This window comes from Acipenser ruthenus, chromosome 41 (genome assembly GCF_902713425.1).
Source record: "Acipenser ruthenus chromosome 41, fAciRut3.2 maternal haplotype, whole genome shotgun sequence".
Classification (NCBI taxonomy): Eukaryota; Metazoa; Chordata; class Actinopteri; order Acipenseriformes; family Acipenseridae; genus Acipenser; species Acipenser ruthenus.
The window spans coordinates 10,947,301-10,962,176 of NC_081229.1; the positions used below are offsets into that span (position 1 = coordinate 10,947,301).

The 14,876-nt window shown below is 41.6% G+C and overlaps 1 protein-coding gene across 1 annotated transcript; it reads right to left on the reverse strand.

Annotated features, from left to right (window-relative positions):
• Window positions 1–13,523: 13,523 nt before the first annotated feature.
• On the reverse strand, window positions 13,524–14,818 carry LOC131708995 (IgGFc-binding protein-like). Its single transcript, XM_059010590.1, has 2 exons — window positions 14,253–14,818; window positions 13,524–13,853 (listed from the first exon to the last, which is right to left on the reverse strand). Exons 1-2 carry the CDS (start codon window positions 14,734–14,736, stop codon window positions 13,669–13,671), a joined length of 669 nt encoding a protein of 222 aa, XP_058866573.1. The 5' UTR covers window positions 14,737–14,818; the 3' UTR covers window positions 13,524–13,668.
• Window positions 14,819–14,876: the final 58 nt, after the last annotated feature.

A 14,876-nucleotide genomic window follows, 5' to 3' on the forward strand; every position in this document is an offset into this window, starting at 1 on the left:
TAAAATAAATATTTAATAATATATATATATTTTTAAAATAAAGGTTTAGCATTTAAATGTTGAAAAGTTGCTAAATATTGTAAGATTTATAAATTATATCTGAATGTACACATTAAAAAAATTATTTATTTTCACAACATTTGTAAATCTGGAAAAAAAATACAAGATTTAAGTTAAATATTAACACTTTTTTATATCTGTTAAAACGGCAGAAGACTGATACAACGACCATGGATAGACAAACAGTATCTATGGAAGAACAAAACAAGGTAAGATTGTTATTTATTGATTGTTTTTACAAAAGGATTTCATAGTTTAGTCGCAAGTTCAAAGCTAAGCGTTGTTCTGTTACTCCTATGTGAAAGGTCAGATTAAAACAATTAGGACCTTGCTTGTTATTATTATTTATTTCTTAGCAGACGCCCTTATCCAGGGCGACTTACAATTGTTACAAGATATCACATTATTTTTACATACAACTACCCATTTATACAGTTGGGTTTTTTACTGGAGCAATCTAGGTAAAGTACCTTGCTCAAGGGTACAGCAGCAGTGTCCCCCACCTGGGATTGAACCCATGACCCTCCAGTTAAGAGTATAGAGCCCTAACCACTACTCCACACTGCTAGTAATGTGATTTAATTAAAAAAATGAATGTAACTAACTGTGTGTGGCAGAGCAGGGCTCTGCTCTTGGAAATACTGGCAGGGATGGAGTTAAATTATCCTCCCTGCCCAGGTTGATTGCGTCAGGTGGGAGCAATCAGTCAATTAATTATTCAATGATCACCCAGCCACCTGGTATAAAAGAAGGCCTCAGCCTCCCAGCAGGGGGAGAGTTCTAGAAGGAGAGGAAGCAAGTGTGTTTTTCTGTGTGTGCTGGTTGTTGGTTTTTGAATCCAGTGAAGGCAACGCCCAGCCTGGAAGCCTTATTTTGTTGTAAGTTTCGTTTTGTGTTTATTTTGTGTCTTAGAAACCTTTTTGTTTGGCCCCCGTGCTGGTTTATTTTGTATTTTTGGTGAATTAAAATATTTATTTTGAACTTTTCACGCTGTCTCTGAGTCTCAACCTCTGTCATCCTGTCACATTGTGACTTCCATTTTTTTGTTCTGCCCCCCCTCGCCCCCTTGTTGTATGATCTACCACACTTCCCAGTCCTTTACCGTGTTTGAGCTCACTTTTACCATGTTGTGCCCTGCACATACCATACTTCCATTTGCTTTACCATACAGTGACTAGCTTTGTTACACTTCACTTCGATTTTACCATGAAACCACCATGAAAACACTGTGTTCCACGCATCCCTGTCCTTTACCATGTGCTTCCCTGTTTCACCATGCATATAGCATGTTTTACAATACTCTCATTTACCTGGCTTTCAAACTCTGCTTTAACCATGAAATTACCACAAGACACCACCTCAAACTTATATTCTGAATTATGATCGAGTCTTCAAACGTGGAAACTTTCACTCTAACTGTCCTCAAAGCAACTGGCTAATCAGCAGCATGTTTAATAAAGCTCCAGCAATAATACTTACACATCAGTAAGGCGAGTTCACAAGCCTGCATTCTGTCTGAAGACACTCTCACAATGCTGAGCTCAATGTAGAAACTTTACCCTATTAAATGACCACAGTGTTATAGACATATAGCTTCCTGTGACACAACATAGCCATGTGATGTCATTTCGGAAAATATATATTTTTGGCCTCCTCTAATTTCTTAGAAACGTTTTAAATACATATAAAAAGTCCTGTTCTCGTAAATAGAACACAGACAGACACACACATTTTCCAGTTCCTACAGAGTACAGAACTATAGGAATGCCACTATAATTCTGTATAAATCTATACAATTTGTATATTGTCCAGTAGAAGTCTATAGGAATATGACTGTGTATAATACACTTATATTGATTCATCTTGTCAATAGTACCTACACCTTCAAGCACAAACTAGCTACTAAGCTTTATATATGAATTATGTAAAGATGTCTTCTGTACTGTAGTCTAGTCACATGAAGAGAGCTACAATGTATCAGCATATAATTATCAATAGAATTATTTAGTTGCAATATGAAACATATATAGTCAAGAGATTTGTTACATATTCTAGTCTGTAGAATTATATAGTGATTGTTGTATATTTCTAAAATTCAGCTATAAATCTGTCTGTGCATTTCTATTTCCTCTCCACACTAAGCAGTTTATTAATAAGGCTGGATCAATTCACACAGGGGACTTATAATGAGATCCTCCTCATTGGTCAATGCAATGCACGTTTAAACAATGAAATCTGTTAATCAATGCTTTTAAAAAGCAGGAGAGAGAGGGCAGGGTTGGATGGAAAGATGTTTCCTAGCAGTTAGGATGCTGTGACTTTAAAATGAGACAATGAGAGCGAGCCTCTTCCTGTCCGCAGAGCAGCAGAGGCCACTGAGCTGCTGCACAGCATTGAGTCCAGTGAAGGGCTTCAGAGGCTGCGGTTGAGTGACAGGAAGTGCTGGAGGATGAACACACAACAGGGTAAGAAATAACAGATACCTTATATTATTATTTAGAGGAGATGTTAATGTTAAGGTCTTGAATCCCTGTGAACGGGGCAGGACATCCCTGGATATGAGATGCTGAAACTTAGAGGAGTCAGAAAGCTTGAACTTGCACAGCTTTAGAGGATGAATGAAATACTGAGGTGGGTTTCTTTAACAGTGCTGTAGAAAAGCTTCTTACATACAGAGCTTCTGAGTTCAAGTTTAGTGAACAGGGCCCTTCAGCTAGACAAACCCTCCCCCTCACCATGACACACTAGAGCAGAAAACAGTGCTGCAGATAAGAGGAGCACCGTCACCAAAAATATTTGGGATTTTTTTTTATAGCCCTGGAAAAACAGACCCTGTCGCGTAAACAGAAAGCGTCCGCAAGAAGCTTACTGGGGCACTCCAGAATGACTGATTCTTGTCCCGTTTGTGTAAACATTCAAAAATTATAACAGAGCAGCATTCTTCCTTACAGTATTACAATTGTAGTGATTCAAAATTGGCTCTTTTTGAGTTCCGATGCCACCTTTAAATGTAAACATGAATTTCTCTTTTCTACTTTCACCTGAGGAAGAGATCTCTGAGTTCTTGAAAGCTTGTAATTCATAATTGTTTAGTTAGTCCAATAAAAGGTATCACCGCTCCTTCTCTTTGTCTGGAAAGACTACAAAAAGTCCTGGTTATCCCAGGTGAAGGAGCGTCTACATGAGGGGAGACACACTAAATAATATACTACTAAGAGCAAGACTTCCATAGAATAAAATATAGGTTCTTGGGTTATAATAAAATATAGGCTCTTGGGCTATATATTGATTTGAAGCTATTCATACAAATCAAGAGATTGATATTTTAACCTGTTCTTAGGCAGATCAAAGAGAGAACTTAACCTAATAGAGAGATCCTCTCTTTTTATAAAAGAACCCTCATACTGGCTCTCTTCTCTGATCTATATCCCTTATACTGGCTACCTTCTCTGATTGATATGCCTATTTTCTAGAAATTAAAAATGAACTACAATTCCACACGGTGTACTAGAGGGACTAGATTTGAAAGAGCGAAAGTGGGTCAGGCACTGCCCCCAGCTCCAGATTTCCACTTTAAATCAAGGCTTGCTGTAGTTCCAGGAGCGAGGCTCAGCTCGCAATACTAATCAAGAAAATAAAAAGCTAAATTACCGCAAAACGTAATACTTAATAAACAGTGTTTATTTACAATATTTGTCAGCAGACCCGGCGCGATTATTTGAGACCGGCGTTTATATATTAGATCAGTAGCTTCACATGCTTCATGCGGTCATTGCGAAGCCGCTAACACACAACCTTGTAGCAACATCGTAACTCAATTTAAACATTCCAGCAACTATGTTACAAGGTTGTGTGTCAGTGGGAACTAATGCCCCGTTTCCACTTGCCACATTTAGGTGCACCGTCCAGCTGATGTGTACCTAAAAGTGGCTGCCTGCATTTCCACTGCACTTTCTCAGGTACAGCTAACCTAGGAAGTATTTGCTCAACGCCAGAGAAACGGCATTCTGTGACACACACAATGCTGGGATTCTGTGTCTTTTCAGAAACAACAGATCGTTTTTTAAACATTGAGGTTGAAAGGAGTCATGTGGCTGTTTTCATTTTCTTTGTCCACAATATTGACAGCCAACTGGCAGCGAAAACAAAGAAGATGATGACCTGTACTTTCATCGTCGTAAAGCAGAGAGAAAAGGCGGGTCTTGAGAGTTGATTTAAAGCGAGTGACGTGGGAGCATCACACACCAAAGCTGGGAGAGAGTTCCAGAGAGTCAGAGCCATGAAGCTAAACGAGCGTTCTCCAAGTGTGCTGCACTTTTGCTTGGGGATGACAAGCAGACCAGAGTTGGAGGACCTCCGTTTGCAGGCAGGGACATAGCGGGTCAGCAGGTTGAGGAGGTACTCAGGACCTGTGTGATGAAGGGAAGGAGAGTTTTGAAAATAATCCTGAACTTTACATGTAGCCAGTGCAGCTGGGCAAGACGGGGGTGATGTGATCACGTTTTTTACATCTGGTAAGGATCCTGGCTACAGCATTCTGGATTAGCTGCAATCAGTTTATGGTGCGTGCCTGGAGACCACCATAAAGCAGTAGTTGCAGTAGTCGAGTCGAGAGGAGATGAATGCATGACAAAGTATCTCTGCATCCGGGAGGGAAAGGTAGGGACGGACTTTGGAGATGTTTTGAAGATGGTAGAAGGAAGATTTGACTACAGAGGAGATGTGGGCATCAAAGAAGAGGTTGCTGTCAAGAAGTACGCCAAGGCTTCACACTGGGCAGCTATATTGAGATTCTTAAGTTGAGTTTTAAATCCTACCAGAAGCAGTTCAGATTTGTTAAGTGTTCATTTGAAGAAAATTGGCAGACATCCAGGCCTCGATGTCTTGATGCTTTTATGTCTTAAATGCAAGCCAAGAGTCAGATCATGGCAGGGGGTCAAGTTTCAAGTAGAGCTGGGTGTCGTCAGCATAGGAGTGAAACATGAGCCTGTGTTGGCGGATGAGGTAACCCAAGGGAAGCATGTAGATATTGAAGAGAAGGGGCCCAAGAACAGATCCTTGGGGGACACCACAGGTGACTGGGTTTGCAACACCACTACATCATAGAAGACAGACTACATGTGTCAGGATAGGTAAGAGGACATCCAGAAGAGACAGATTCCAGAGATCCCAGCACACTTCTGAAGGTGGTTAAGAAGAATGCCATGATCTATGGTGTCAAAAGCAGCTGTTAGGTCAAGGAGGACAAGCACAGAGGGAGCACCAGCATCAGCATTGAGCAGGAGATCATTCAAAATCCGAGCAGAGCAGTTTCAGTACTGTGATGTGGCCGGAAACCAGACTGTTGATAAGTCAGCTGGGTCAAGGGAGGATTTTTTGAGTACCGGCGAAAGCTTGAGGGCAGCAGGAACCGAGCAAGAGTTCAGGTACAGGTTGAGAGTGTGCACAATGGAGGGAGCAAGATCAGAAGCGGACAAGGTTAGACAGCCAGGGGTCCACGGGGCATGTGGCAATAGTTGATTTTAACAGCAAGCCAGAAACATCAGCAATGGAGAGAGAAGAGAAGGAGGAGAGAGCAGGAGGGGCAACCAGAGGAGTGTCAAGGTAGTCAAGTAGTAAACTGGGTTTGTGGTGGGTGAGCGTAGAATAGATGTTGTCAATATTGTTCCGAAAGAAAGAGGAGAAATCATGACAGGTAAGAGAGGAGGATGAGCGGGAGTTGGATCTGTTAGTGGCTGGATGTAGGATTTGATCTCAAATGCAGGGCGAAGATCCTTGTGATTCATTACTGGAATCACTGGTTGGTTGTTCTGAATGGAAATATATTTCACACTTGTTAGAAATACCAACAAACTACATGTAATAATGTACATTTAATACAAGAATAATTGTTCTTTAACTGAAAAAAAGAATACCTCTGTCAGATCCTGAAGATTCTGGGGGAAAAGGTCCTTGTGTTTCACATTCCCCTCTACTGGAGAGGTTTGCAGGTGAATTGCAGATCAGTATTTCTAATAGAATGAAATAATATTTTAGAAATAGATAAAAAATAATCTTTTTCTTATTTTATTTTAACTTTTTTTTCTTTTAAACAATGAACGGGTACACAGTTAAGTTATAAATAATATATATTTTTTTATTTTGTCATGAAACTGGATTGCCATCCTTTCAATTCCCATTGTTTGCAGTGTTTTCGAAATTTTGTCAAAAACTTTAAGATTTCGCACTACACCCAATAACTGCTCCTGAATAGAACTTTCTGACCAAATATTCAAAAGAAATATTTTCTTTTCTCACTGTTCTTGACGCGCTAGTGACAATGTGACAAGCCCACATCACCATGGAACGTGGTTCCGCCCGGGGTATTTACACTGTCTACATCCTGACCATCTTGCTATTAGGGTTTCCAGTTTGCTATTCATTGATGTGGCACCTATAGCGACACTGCAGTGAATAGCTAACCGAATAGCTAACTGGCTGTTTTGACCTATTTCCCGACCAGCTAGAGCCACCAAACTTGGTATGTGAGATGTACTCGATGTCACCTACATTTCAGTGGGGGTGCTGCAGTGACCTTTTTGATTATCTGTTTGCTTCAGCAGACTGAGAGCGAGCACAAGGATGTAAGTGACATGGTCACACAGTTGAGTTGGGATTTGAACCAGGGTCCTGCTGGTTATAAGCCTGTTTCTTTAACCACTGGACCACACAGCCTCCTTTTATATCCTTGTATTTATAACTTGTTACATCTTATCTTGTATTTATTTTATACCTTACCCGTCCCGTAAACTTACTGCATTTAAATATTGTTCTTGTATTGCCCTTTAACACTTGTAAATTGCCTTGGATAGAGGTGTCGGCCAAATGATAATAATAATAATAATAATAATAATAATAATAATAATAATAATAATAATATAAACTTCTAAAATGTTTTAAAAATGAACAATAAAAGCAGTAAGTATCATTATAAAAAAAATGTATTGTTTAATCTGAAACTTGTACATTGTTTATACAACAAAACGCATTGAAATACACCGAGAGGTTTGTATCTGGCCTACTTTCAGCACACTTAATTATCAAAACTTTTAATAACGTAACTGCATTAAACAGATATCCATTACATGTAGGCCTACCTTAAATCACATTTTCTATTATTATTTATTAATCCTGAGAGTCACTTTCATCGCTGTCACTTATTAGCAGTTCATTTCGCTGAAGCTCCTCCTCATCTTCAATGGCAATGACAGAGACCCGGTGTTTATTTACAATATTTGCCAGCAGACCCGGCACGTATTCGAGACAGGCGATTATTTGAGAGCCTGCAATTATATGAAGTTTTACGTTATGACTGTACTTTTTTACCTTTACATTTCTACATGAACCTCTTTATAGAATCAGCTCATCATACCGAACTTATCTAGGATTTTCTTCATTTTACTATTTTGTACTATGATTTTGTTTTCCAGTAAACTTTTCAAAGCAGCAGATCAGACCCTATCATGTAAAGATGATTGACTGGCGTGTTTGGGTTGAAAATGCTCAGCTCAATCTCCCCTTTTCAGAATCTCCTCTTTGCAGTTTGACAGCAGGCGCAGGGCTGCATGTAAACCTGCCTGCCTTCACTTCCTCTCACTAACCACAGACACGTATTTCCTTCTAAGAAATGAAACAGACTGACCGCTTACAAGCAAATTATGAGATGTTTGTTCTGTTTTTGACATCTGCAGTGAACAGCACTGAGAGGTACACTTTCAATCTATAATACTGATATGCTTCTAGATCTATCGATATACAATAAACTCTGTGTTTACAACCATTCTTTACATTTACTTTTGCTGGGAAAAACAAAATAACTGCAGTATCATATTATATTTTAAAACATATATGTTCTGTTATTTTACCCTGTTCATACTAATGTGATGCAGACCACTCGCTTTCTGACAGTGTCTTTACAGTTCGTATACTACTGTATTGTAAGGTTTTATATAAATTGTAATAATTTTATGTGCCCCCTTAAATGGCAAAGAAGTGAGAAATCATTGAAAGTCTGTTTCTAAACATTGTGTGATTTTCCTGTGTTTCATGTAAAGCTTTTCGAACCACTGTTTAACAGCCTTGTAGTCGAGATCCTCAAACCTCGAGGCCGAGTCCATATCCAGGTCCCGAGTGTCGAGCCTGAGTCCGAGTGAGTCATCAGGGTCTGAGTCCATATCCAGGTCCCGAGTGTCGAGCCTGAGTCCGAATGAGTCATCACGGTCTGAGTCCATATCCGGGTCCCGAGTGTCGAGCCTGAGTCCGAGTGAGTCATTAGGGTCCGAGTCCATATCGGGGTCCAGAGTGTCAAGCCTGAGTCCGAGTGAGTCATCAGGGTCCAAGTCCATATCCAGGTCCCGAGTGTCGAGCCTGAGTCCGAGTGAGTCATCAGGGTCTGAGTCCATATCCGGGTCCCGAGTGTCGAGCCTGAGTCCGAATGAGTCATCAGGGTCTGAGTCCATATCCGGGTCCCGAGTGTCGAGCCTGAGTCCGAGTGAGTCATTAGGGTCCGAGTCCATATCGGGGTCCAGAGTGTCAAGCCTGAGTCCGAGTGAGTCATCAGGGTCCGAGTCCATATCCGGGTCCAGAGTGTCGCGCCTGAGTCCGAGTGAGTCATCAGGGTCCAAGTCCATATCCGGGTCCCGAGTGTCGAGCCTGAGTCCGAGTGAGTCATCAGGGTCCGAGTCCATATCCGGGTCCTGAGTGTCGAGCCTGAGTCCGAGTGAGTCATCAGGGTCTGAGTCCATATCCGGGTCCCGAGTGTCGAGCATGAGTCCGAGTGAGTCATTAGGGTCTGAGTCCATATCCGGGTCCCGAGTGTCGAGCCTGAGTCCGAGTGAGTCATCAGGGTCTGAGTCCATATCCGGGTCCCGAGTGTCGAGCATGAGTCCGAGTGAGTCATCAGGGTCTGAGTCCATATCCGGGTCCCGAGTGTCAAGCCTGAGTCGGAGTGAGTCATCAGGGTCTGAGTCCATATCCGGGTCCCGAGTGTCAAGCCTGAGTCCATAGAACATGGATATTTTGTTTGAATTGTCACAGCAAACACATGCTATATGTCCAAATAGAGTGTTAGAATATAATATTTACAAATTTATTTAAGTTTTGCATCCATGCAAGCAAAAAGGAAAACATGTATTTAGTGGTTTAGCTTTAATTAAAAAAAAAAAAAAAGCATATGTATACGCCTTCACATATGCCTCCTTAAAGCTCGTCTGAGATGCTGGACTCCCGACCGACGAGGAATGTCTAAATGTAATCCAATTGTTTTCAGCTTCATTATCTATTAGTATTATATACCTGTCTATGTTTAGAAGCCCCTGTTGCATTCCTTTGTAATCTACTCTCCTGAAATTGTAAAACATTGTCTTTGATTTTTGTACTGCCCTTGATTTATTTGTCACAAATGTTCCGAAGAATCCGACCCTTCCTCACCAACTATGCTACCCAGCTCCTGGTCCAGGCCCTGGTACTCTCCCGCCTAGACTACTGCAACTCCCTCCTGGCTGGCCTCCCTGCGTCTGCCACCCGTCCGCTCCAGCTCATCCAGAACTCTGCTGCTCGCCTGGTGTTCTCTCTACCTCGCTTCGCCCACGCTACTCCACTACTCCGCTCGCTCCACTGGCTCCCGATCACCGCTCGCATCCAGTTCAAGACTCTTGTACTCGCCTACAGATGCCTTGATCAGACTGCACCCAGCTACCTCCAGACCCTCATCTCTCCCTACACCCCCACTCGACCTCTCCGCTCCGCCTGCACTAGAAGACTGGCTCTACCTCCGCTACGCTCCCCTGCCTCCCGAGCCCGCTCCTTCTCCACCCTTGCTCCGCAGTGGTGGAACGACCTTCCTACAGATGTCAGGACTGCCCAGTCCCTGACCACATTCCGGCGCCTCCTTAAGACTCACCTCTTCAAACAGCACCTGTAGAACTCCTCTGTTGTATCCTGGGACACTATCACCCTTCATTTAAATATGCTTTATTTTGCTCTTATCTGCCCCCTATTTTACTGCATTTAATCCTGTACCTCAGAATATTGTAATCTGCCAAGTGTTTAATCTGTAGTATTTTGTACTTAATTATATCCTGATGTAACTATCACTATTTAATCATATCCTGATGTAACTTTCACTATTATCTGCTGTATTATTGAATTGTGGTTTGTCACACTTGAGAATTATTGTATTTCTTGTTCTTATTGTATGACTTATATTGTAACACTTGAATGTATTTGTATTTGCTTGCGATTGTAAGTCGCCCTGGATAAGGGCGTCTGCTAAGAAATAAATAATAATAATAATAATAATAATGTTATCATATTCTGGTCACTTATTCCTAGTGGTTCTATTACCTGTAAGTTGTGTATCCTTGCTTCATTGTTTGTTAATACCAAATCTAGACATGAATTGTATCTAGTCGGGACATTCACCATTTGTGATAACAAGCAATCTTACAGTAACTCTGTCATTCCCATGTCTGAACTGTTGTCTGAGGTCATGTGGGCCCAGTTTATGTTTGAGAAGTTAAAGTCTCCCATAATTAGAGTGTCCCGTTCCTTACCTATTTTTTTGATGCTTGCATGTAAGTTTTCATTTAACCTCTTACGCCCTCTAGTCCCGCGGGAGGAACACGGAACTGCACGTAAACATTATATTTCATAACTCATTTTTAATATTATTACAAAAGCAAAAGAGAAAAAAAGCTGACTCGATATCAAAATCGTTGTTTTCCTACCGTCAAACAGCGAAGGAATTTTTCGAATCCGTCATTTCACCGCTGAGATATCCCATTCACAATGTGTCTAGTACCCCCATGCTACCAAAACAACTGCGATCGACTAGCTTGCGTTTTGCTGCTCTGGTCTTACAACCTTGATGACGGTGAAGTCTCCCTGATCACGTTGCAGGGGAGGTCACAAGCTTTCCATTCATACCTTTACTTTGTTTGTAGCCCAATCCATCACAGAGTAATCGATGTGCAAACAAACACGCCCACCTCTTGAATGAGATAAGGGGAAAAAAAAGAGCCTTACAAAGGCTAATGCATGTGGCAATGGATAGCATGTGAGGTGCCAGAAGTTAACATCCCTTTTAGAACTTAGTGTATCACGGGACATAAAGATTTACACAATGTTTATTTTTGGAGAGGTTTGGGGACCCTTGGGCTTAGCTTTGTAAAAACTTCTGTAGAATTTGATCCCTTTGTTCAAACAGTTCCAAATTTTTACCCAGTATAGTAGACATGTTGGTGAAGCACTGGAAAAAAAATCTGTCTCTTTTCATATGCTACAAGTTGAAAAATGACTATAGAACATAAAAAAATGAAGTGTGTTTTATTCTTGATGCCCAAGGGGTTACCTTGAATTCAAGCCCTGAACCATGCCTGTGCTGTCTATACTTTGGAAGCTATTGTGATTTATTTAAGGGCACAGCCCCCCAGACGGAAATTGTCTGTGAGGGGCTGGGGTTTTGACAGGTCAGTTTTATTATTATGGAGAGGGGGCCCCTAAACGCATTCTTTGCCCCCCCCCCCCCCCCAAGCTTTTTGTGACGTGACGCCCCTGGTGTTATTATGATTGTGAAATTAAAGTTGAGAAGTGAGTGGTGTATCAAGTTGATCCATTTTTTTTACAAGCACTAATATACCTGCTTAACTGAAACACATTGTTTTTCTTCACTGGAGGGTTGCATTTATCTTCACATAATGGTGCAGAAGTACTATGATACAAAACTACCAGATTTCTTCACCGGACGAAGCCGCTTGTTCTGTATTCAAACATCACCATTGTGTGAAATCAACAGGATATTTTGGGAGTGTTACGTTAACCCTTCGAGTGATGGCTTTCGCATTGCGTACCTGCTATTACTATTGATGGTGTGTGCTTCTGTGTAACTATACAATGAAATACATCACATTTCATTTAAGATGTTACAAAATAGTGCTGGGTTTGTTTTTTGTGGGGGGTTTCTAGCATTGCTGATACAATACTGTAAAATGTATTTAAATTTGTGTATTTAACCTACTTTCACTTATTCAGCATACTTTCAGCAAAGTAGTATTTTTTTGGCCAAACTTTGTTGTTGAAAGGACATTTTCTTTTGATCTTTAAAACAATGTTGTAGCTCAAATTATTGTTATTAAACATGTTAAATACTGTTAATTGTGTGAGAAATGCTAGTCAGACGCAAACTCCAGGCACCTATACTTGGCCATTCAGAGACGTGTCTTTGTTCAAGCCATACTTGCATTCCACAGTCCGCGGAGTGGCAATCCGCACCCACAGCCAGCTACACGGCAGAGATTTCAGCATGAGAACGCGTGTATTGTGGGAGCGCGTAGATCCAGGCTATGCTGGGTTTACGCTCTTTGAGAATAGATCCCTTAGAGAAGACTGACTGGAGCAGTGCCTTCCTTGGGGTTGTAGCGGTTCACTACGTTTTCTTACTAACTCACCATCCTGGCTTGGAAACCCGTTTCTCCTTCATACAGACAAAATACATCCGCAGCATTACAAGACTTTCATTGAGGCATTTGAGAAGTGTGCTCCAGTAGCAATGTTGGCCTCTCAAAGATGAATATATTAGACACTTATTTACTTGCATTGATGAGCGTCCCATCTGGAAGGCTGGAATAAGCACCAAGCCCTTCATGTGCAGCAGCACCGCATATATTAATCATTCACTACCAACGACGAATGACTGGGTCAGTGATCTGTTCATTCACTACCAATGCAGAATGACTGGGTCAGTGATCTGTCCATTCACTACCAACGCCGAATGACTGGGTCAGTGATCTGTTCATTCACTACCAATGCAGAATGACTGGGTCAGTGATCTGTCCATTCACTACCAACGCCGAATGACTGGGTCAGTGATCTGTTCATTCATTACCAATGCAGAATGACTGGGTCAGTGATCTGTCCATTCACTACCAACGCAGAATGACTGGGTCAGTGATCTGTCCATTCACTACCAATGCAGAATGACTGGGTCAGTGATCTGTCCATTCACTACCAATGCAGAATGACTGGGTCAGTGATCTGTCCATTCACTACCAACGCAGAATGACTGGGTCAGTGATCTGTCCATTCACTACAATGCAGAATGACTGGGTGGGCTATTTGTTCTTTATTTATGACAATGTTTTTGCACTGGTGACCACCATACCAGGGACTTCTAGATATACATTTGATTTAGATATAGGATGAATGTTTAGTTTAACAAATACAAATTCTAAGTATTTGTACTGCATTACATTTTTTGGTACCTTTGAGAGGTTATATACTGAAGCAGTATTGTGTACCACGAATTGGGGAGAATTCTTCATGAATAAGCTTCTGTGGGTTGATTGTTGATTTCATGTGTGGCACCAGATTTTCATGTTAAAGGGGAAAAAAAACAAAAAAACAAAGAAAACACACAACACACTGAGTTAGTAGTTTCTTGCAGGAGAATATTATATTTCTCATACAAACTTTAAAAAAGATACATGAGAATAATTCTTAAAGAGCAAGACACAGTCTTGCATGTCTTTTGCAGCTCCCACTCTTAAACTTCATGACAAGATTTTTCTGCTTTTAAGACAACACATTTGCGTCTTTGGGACGACGACATTCAACACCACTTCTAAGAAACCCAGCGTTGCACTGGCAAGTCTCCACACAAGGCAGCCGGCACTTGGACGAGACGTCTTGGTCACTAAACGTTGCTGGGCAGGCAGATCCACAGGACACATACATGCTATTCTCTGGACAGCTCATGGCTAGAGATACAGAAAGTTAGGGTTAAAAAGACAAATACACTGCATTCAGTTAATAGACTGGTTTACAGGACAGACATTAATGCTACAGTTTGTTCTGTTAAATGGTAAGTAGTGCTGACAACGTATGCCTCCTAAACAAATCTGAAGTTAAAATGGGAGTGCAGTTTCAAACAACTTTGAAAACAATAGGAAATGGCAGCAATGCTGAGTGCACAGTAATTCAACACATTTTAAACATGAGAGGGGAGGAAAGGAGCACATACAAATCTAGAAGGGGGATCAATTTAGAACAGCTCAGACATTGCATTAAAATGAGCAATACAAAAATAAATCAATTTCTACCTATATGTACCATACTTGTACTACAATGAGGAATGGGGGGTAGGGAAGAGAACTTACGACACACAGCCATTGCTCGCCACTCTTGCAGCTTGATCCCAGCTCTCTGGCAGGCATCTGTATAGGCCTCCAAAGCCTGGCAGAGAAGAGTCTGGTTGCCATTGTTCACACACAGGTCGTACATACAATTCTGTTGATAAATGCTTGGATCAATCAACGCCTGGCACACTGCAAAGGGACCACTGCTTTGGGTCAGCAACTCACAAGAGCCGCCCCTCTTGTATTGTTGGGCCATGCGCGGATAGCAAACCGGGCATGGGCCGTTGCAGTCAGCCTGGCAGAAGCGGTCTGCGTTGTCTACCTTCCAGCTCCAACCGAATTCCATTTCATTCTTCACCCGAGAGCCGCTTGGGGTCACAAAGTCATCAGTGGAGTCGCCGTTGTTGTTGCCACACATCCCGCAGACCCTCTCAGTGAACGATCTGGCGAGTTTGATCACCAGGTATCCGTTCCAGTTGTACATCACAGAAAGACCAAAGTCCATTTCCACAACCAGCAATGCTCCGCTCTGGTACAGCTTAATCTTCCCCAATTGGAGAGAGAAGGGCAGGTATCGTCTCACACCACTCACCTTCATAATGAAAGCATGCAATAAAACAAGCAAGCACTTAGTTTAAATCACAT

What these genes read in the sequence shown, in the direction of transcription:
- LOC131708995 (XM_059010590.1), bottom strand. Translation starts at nt 14,736, where the DNA reads ATGGACTTTGGTCTTTCTGTGATGTACAACTGGAACGGATACCTGGTG. An exon ending in GCGAGCAATGGCTGTGTGTC is followed by an intron (nt 13,854 to 14,252) that starts GTAAGTTCTCTT and finishes CTGTATCTCTAG; the next exon opens with CCATGAGCTGTCCAGAGAAT.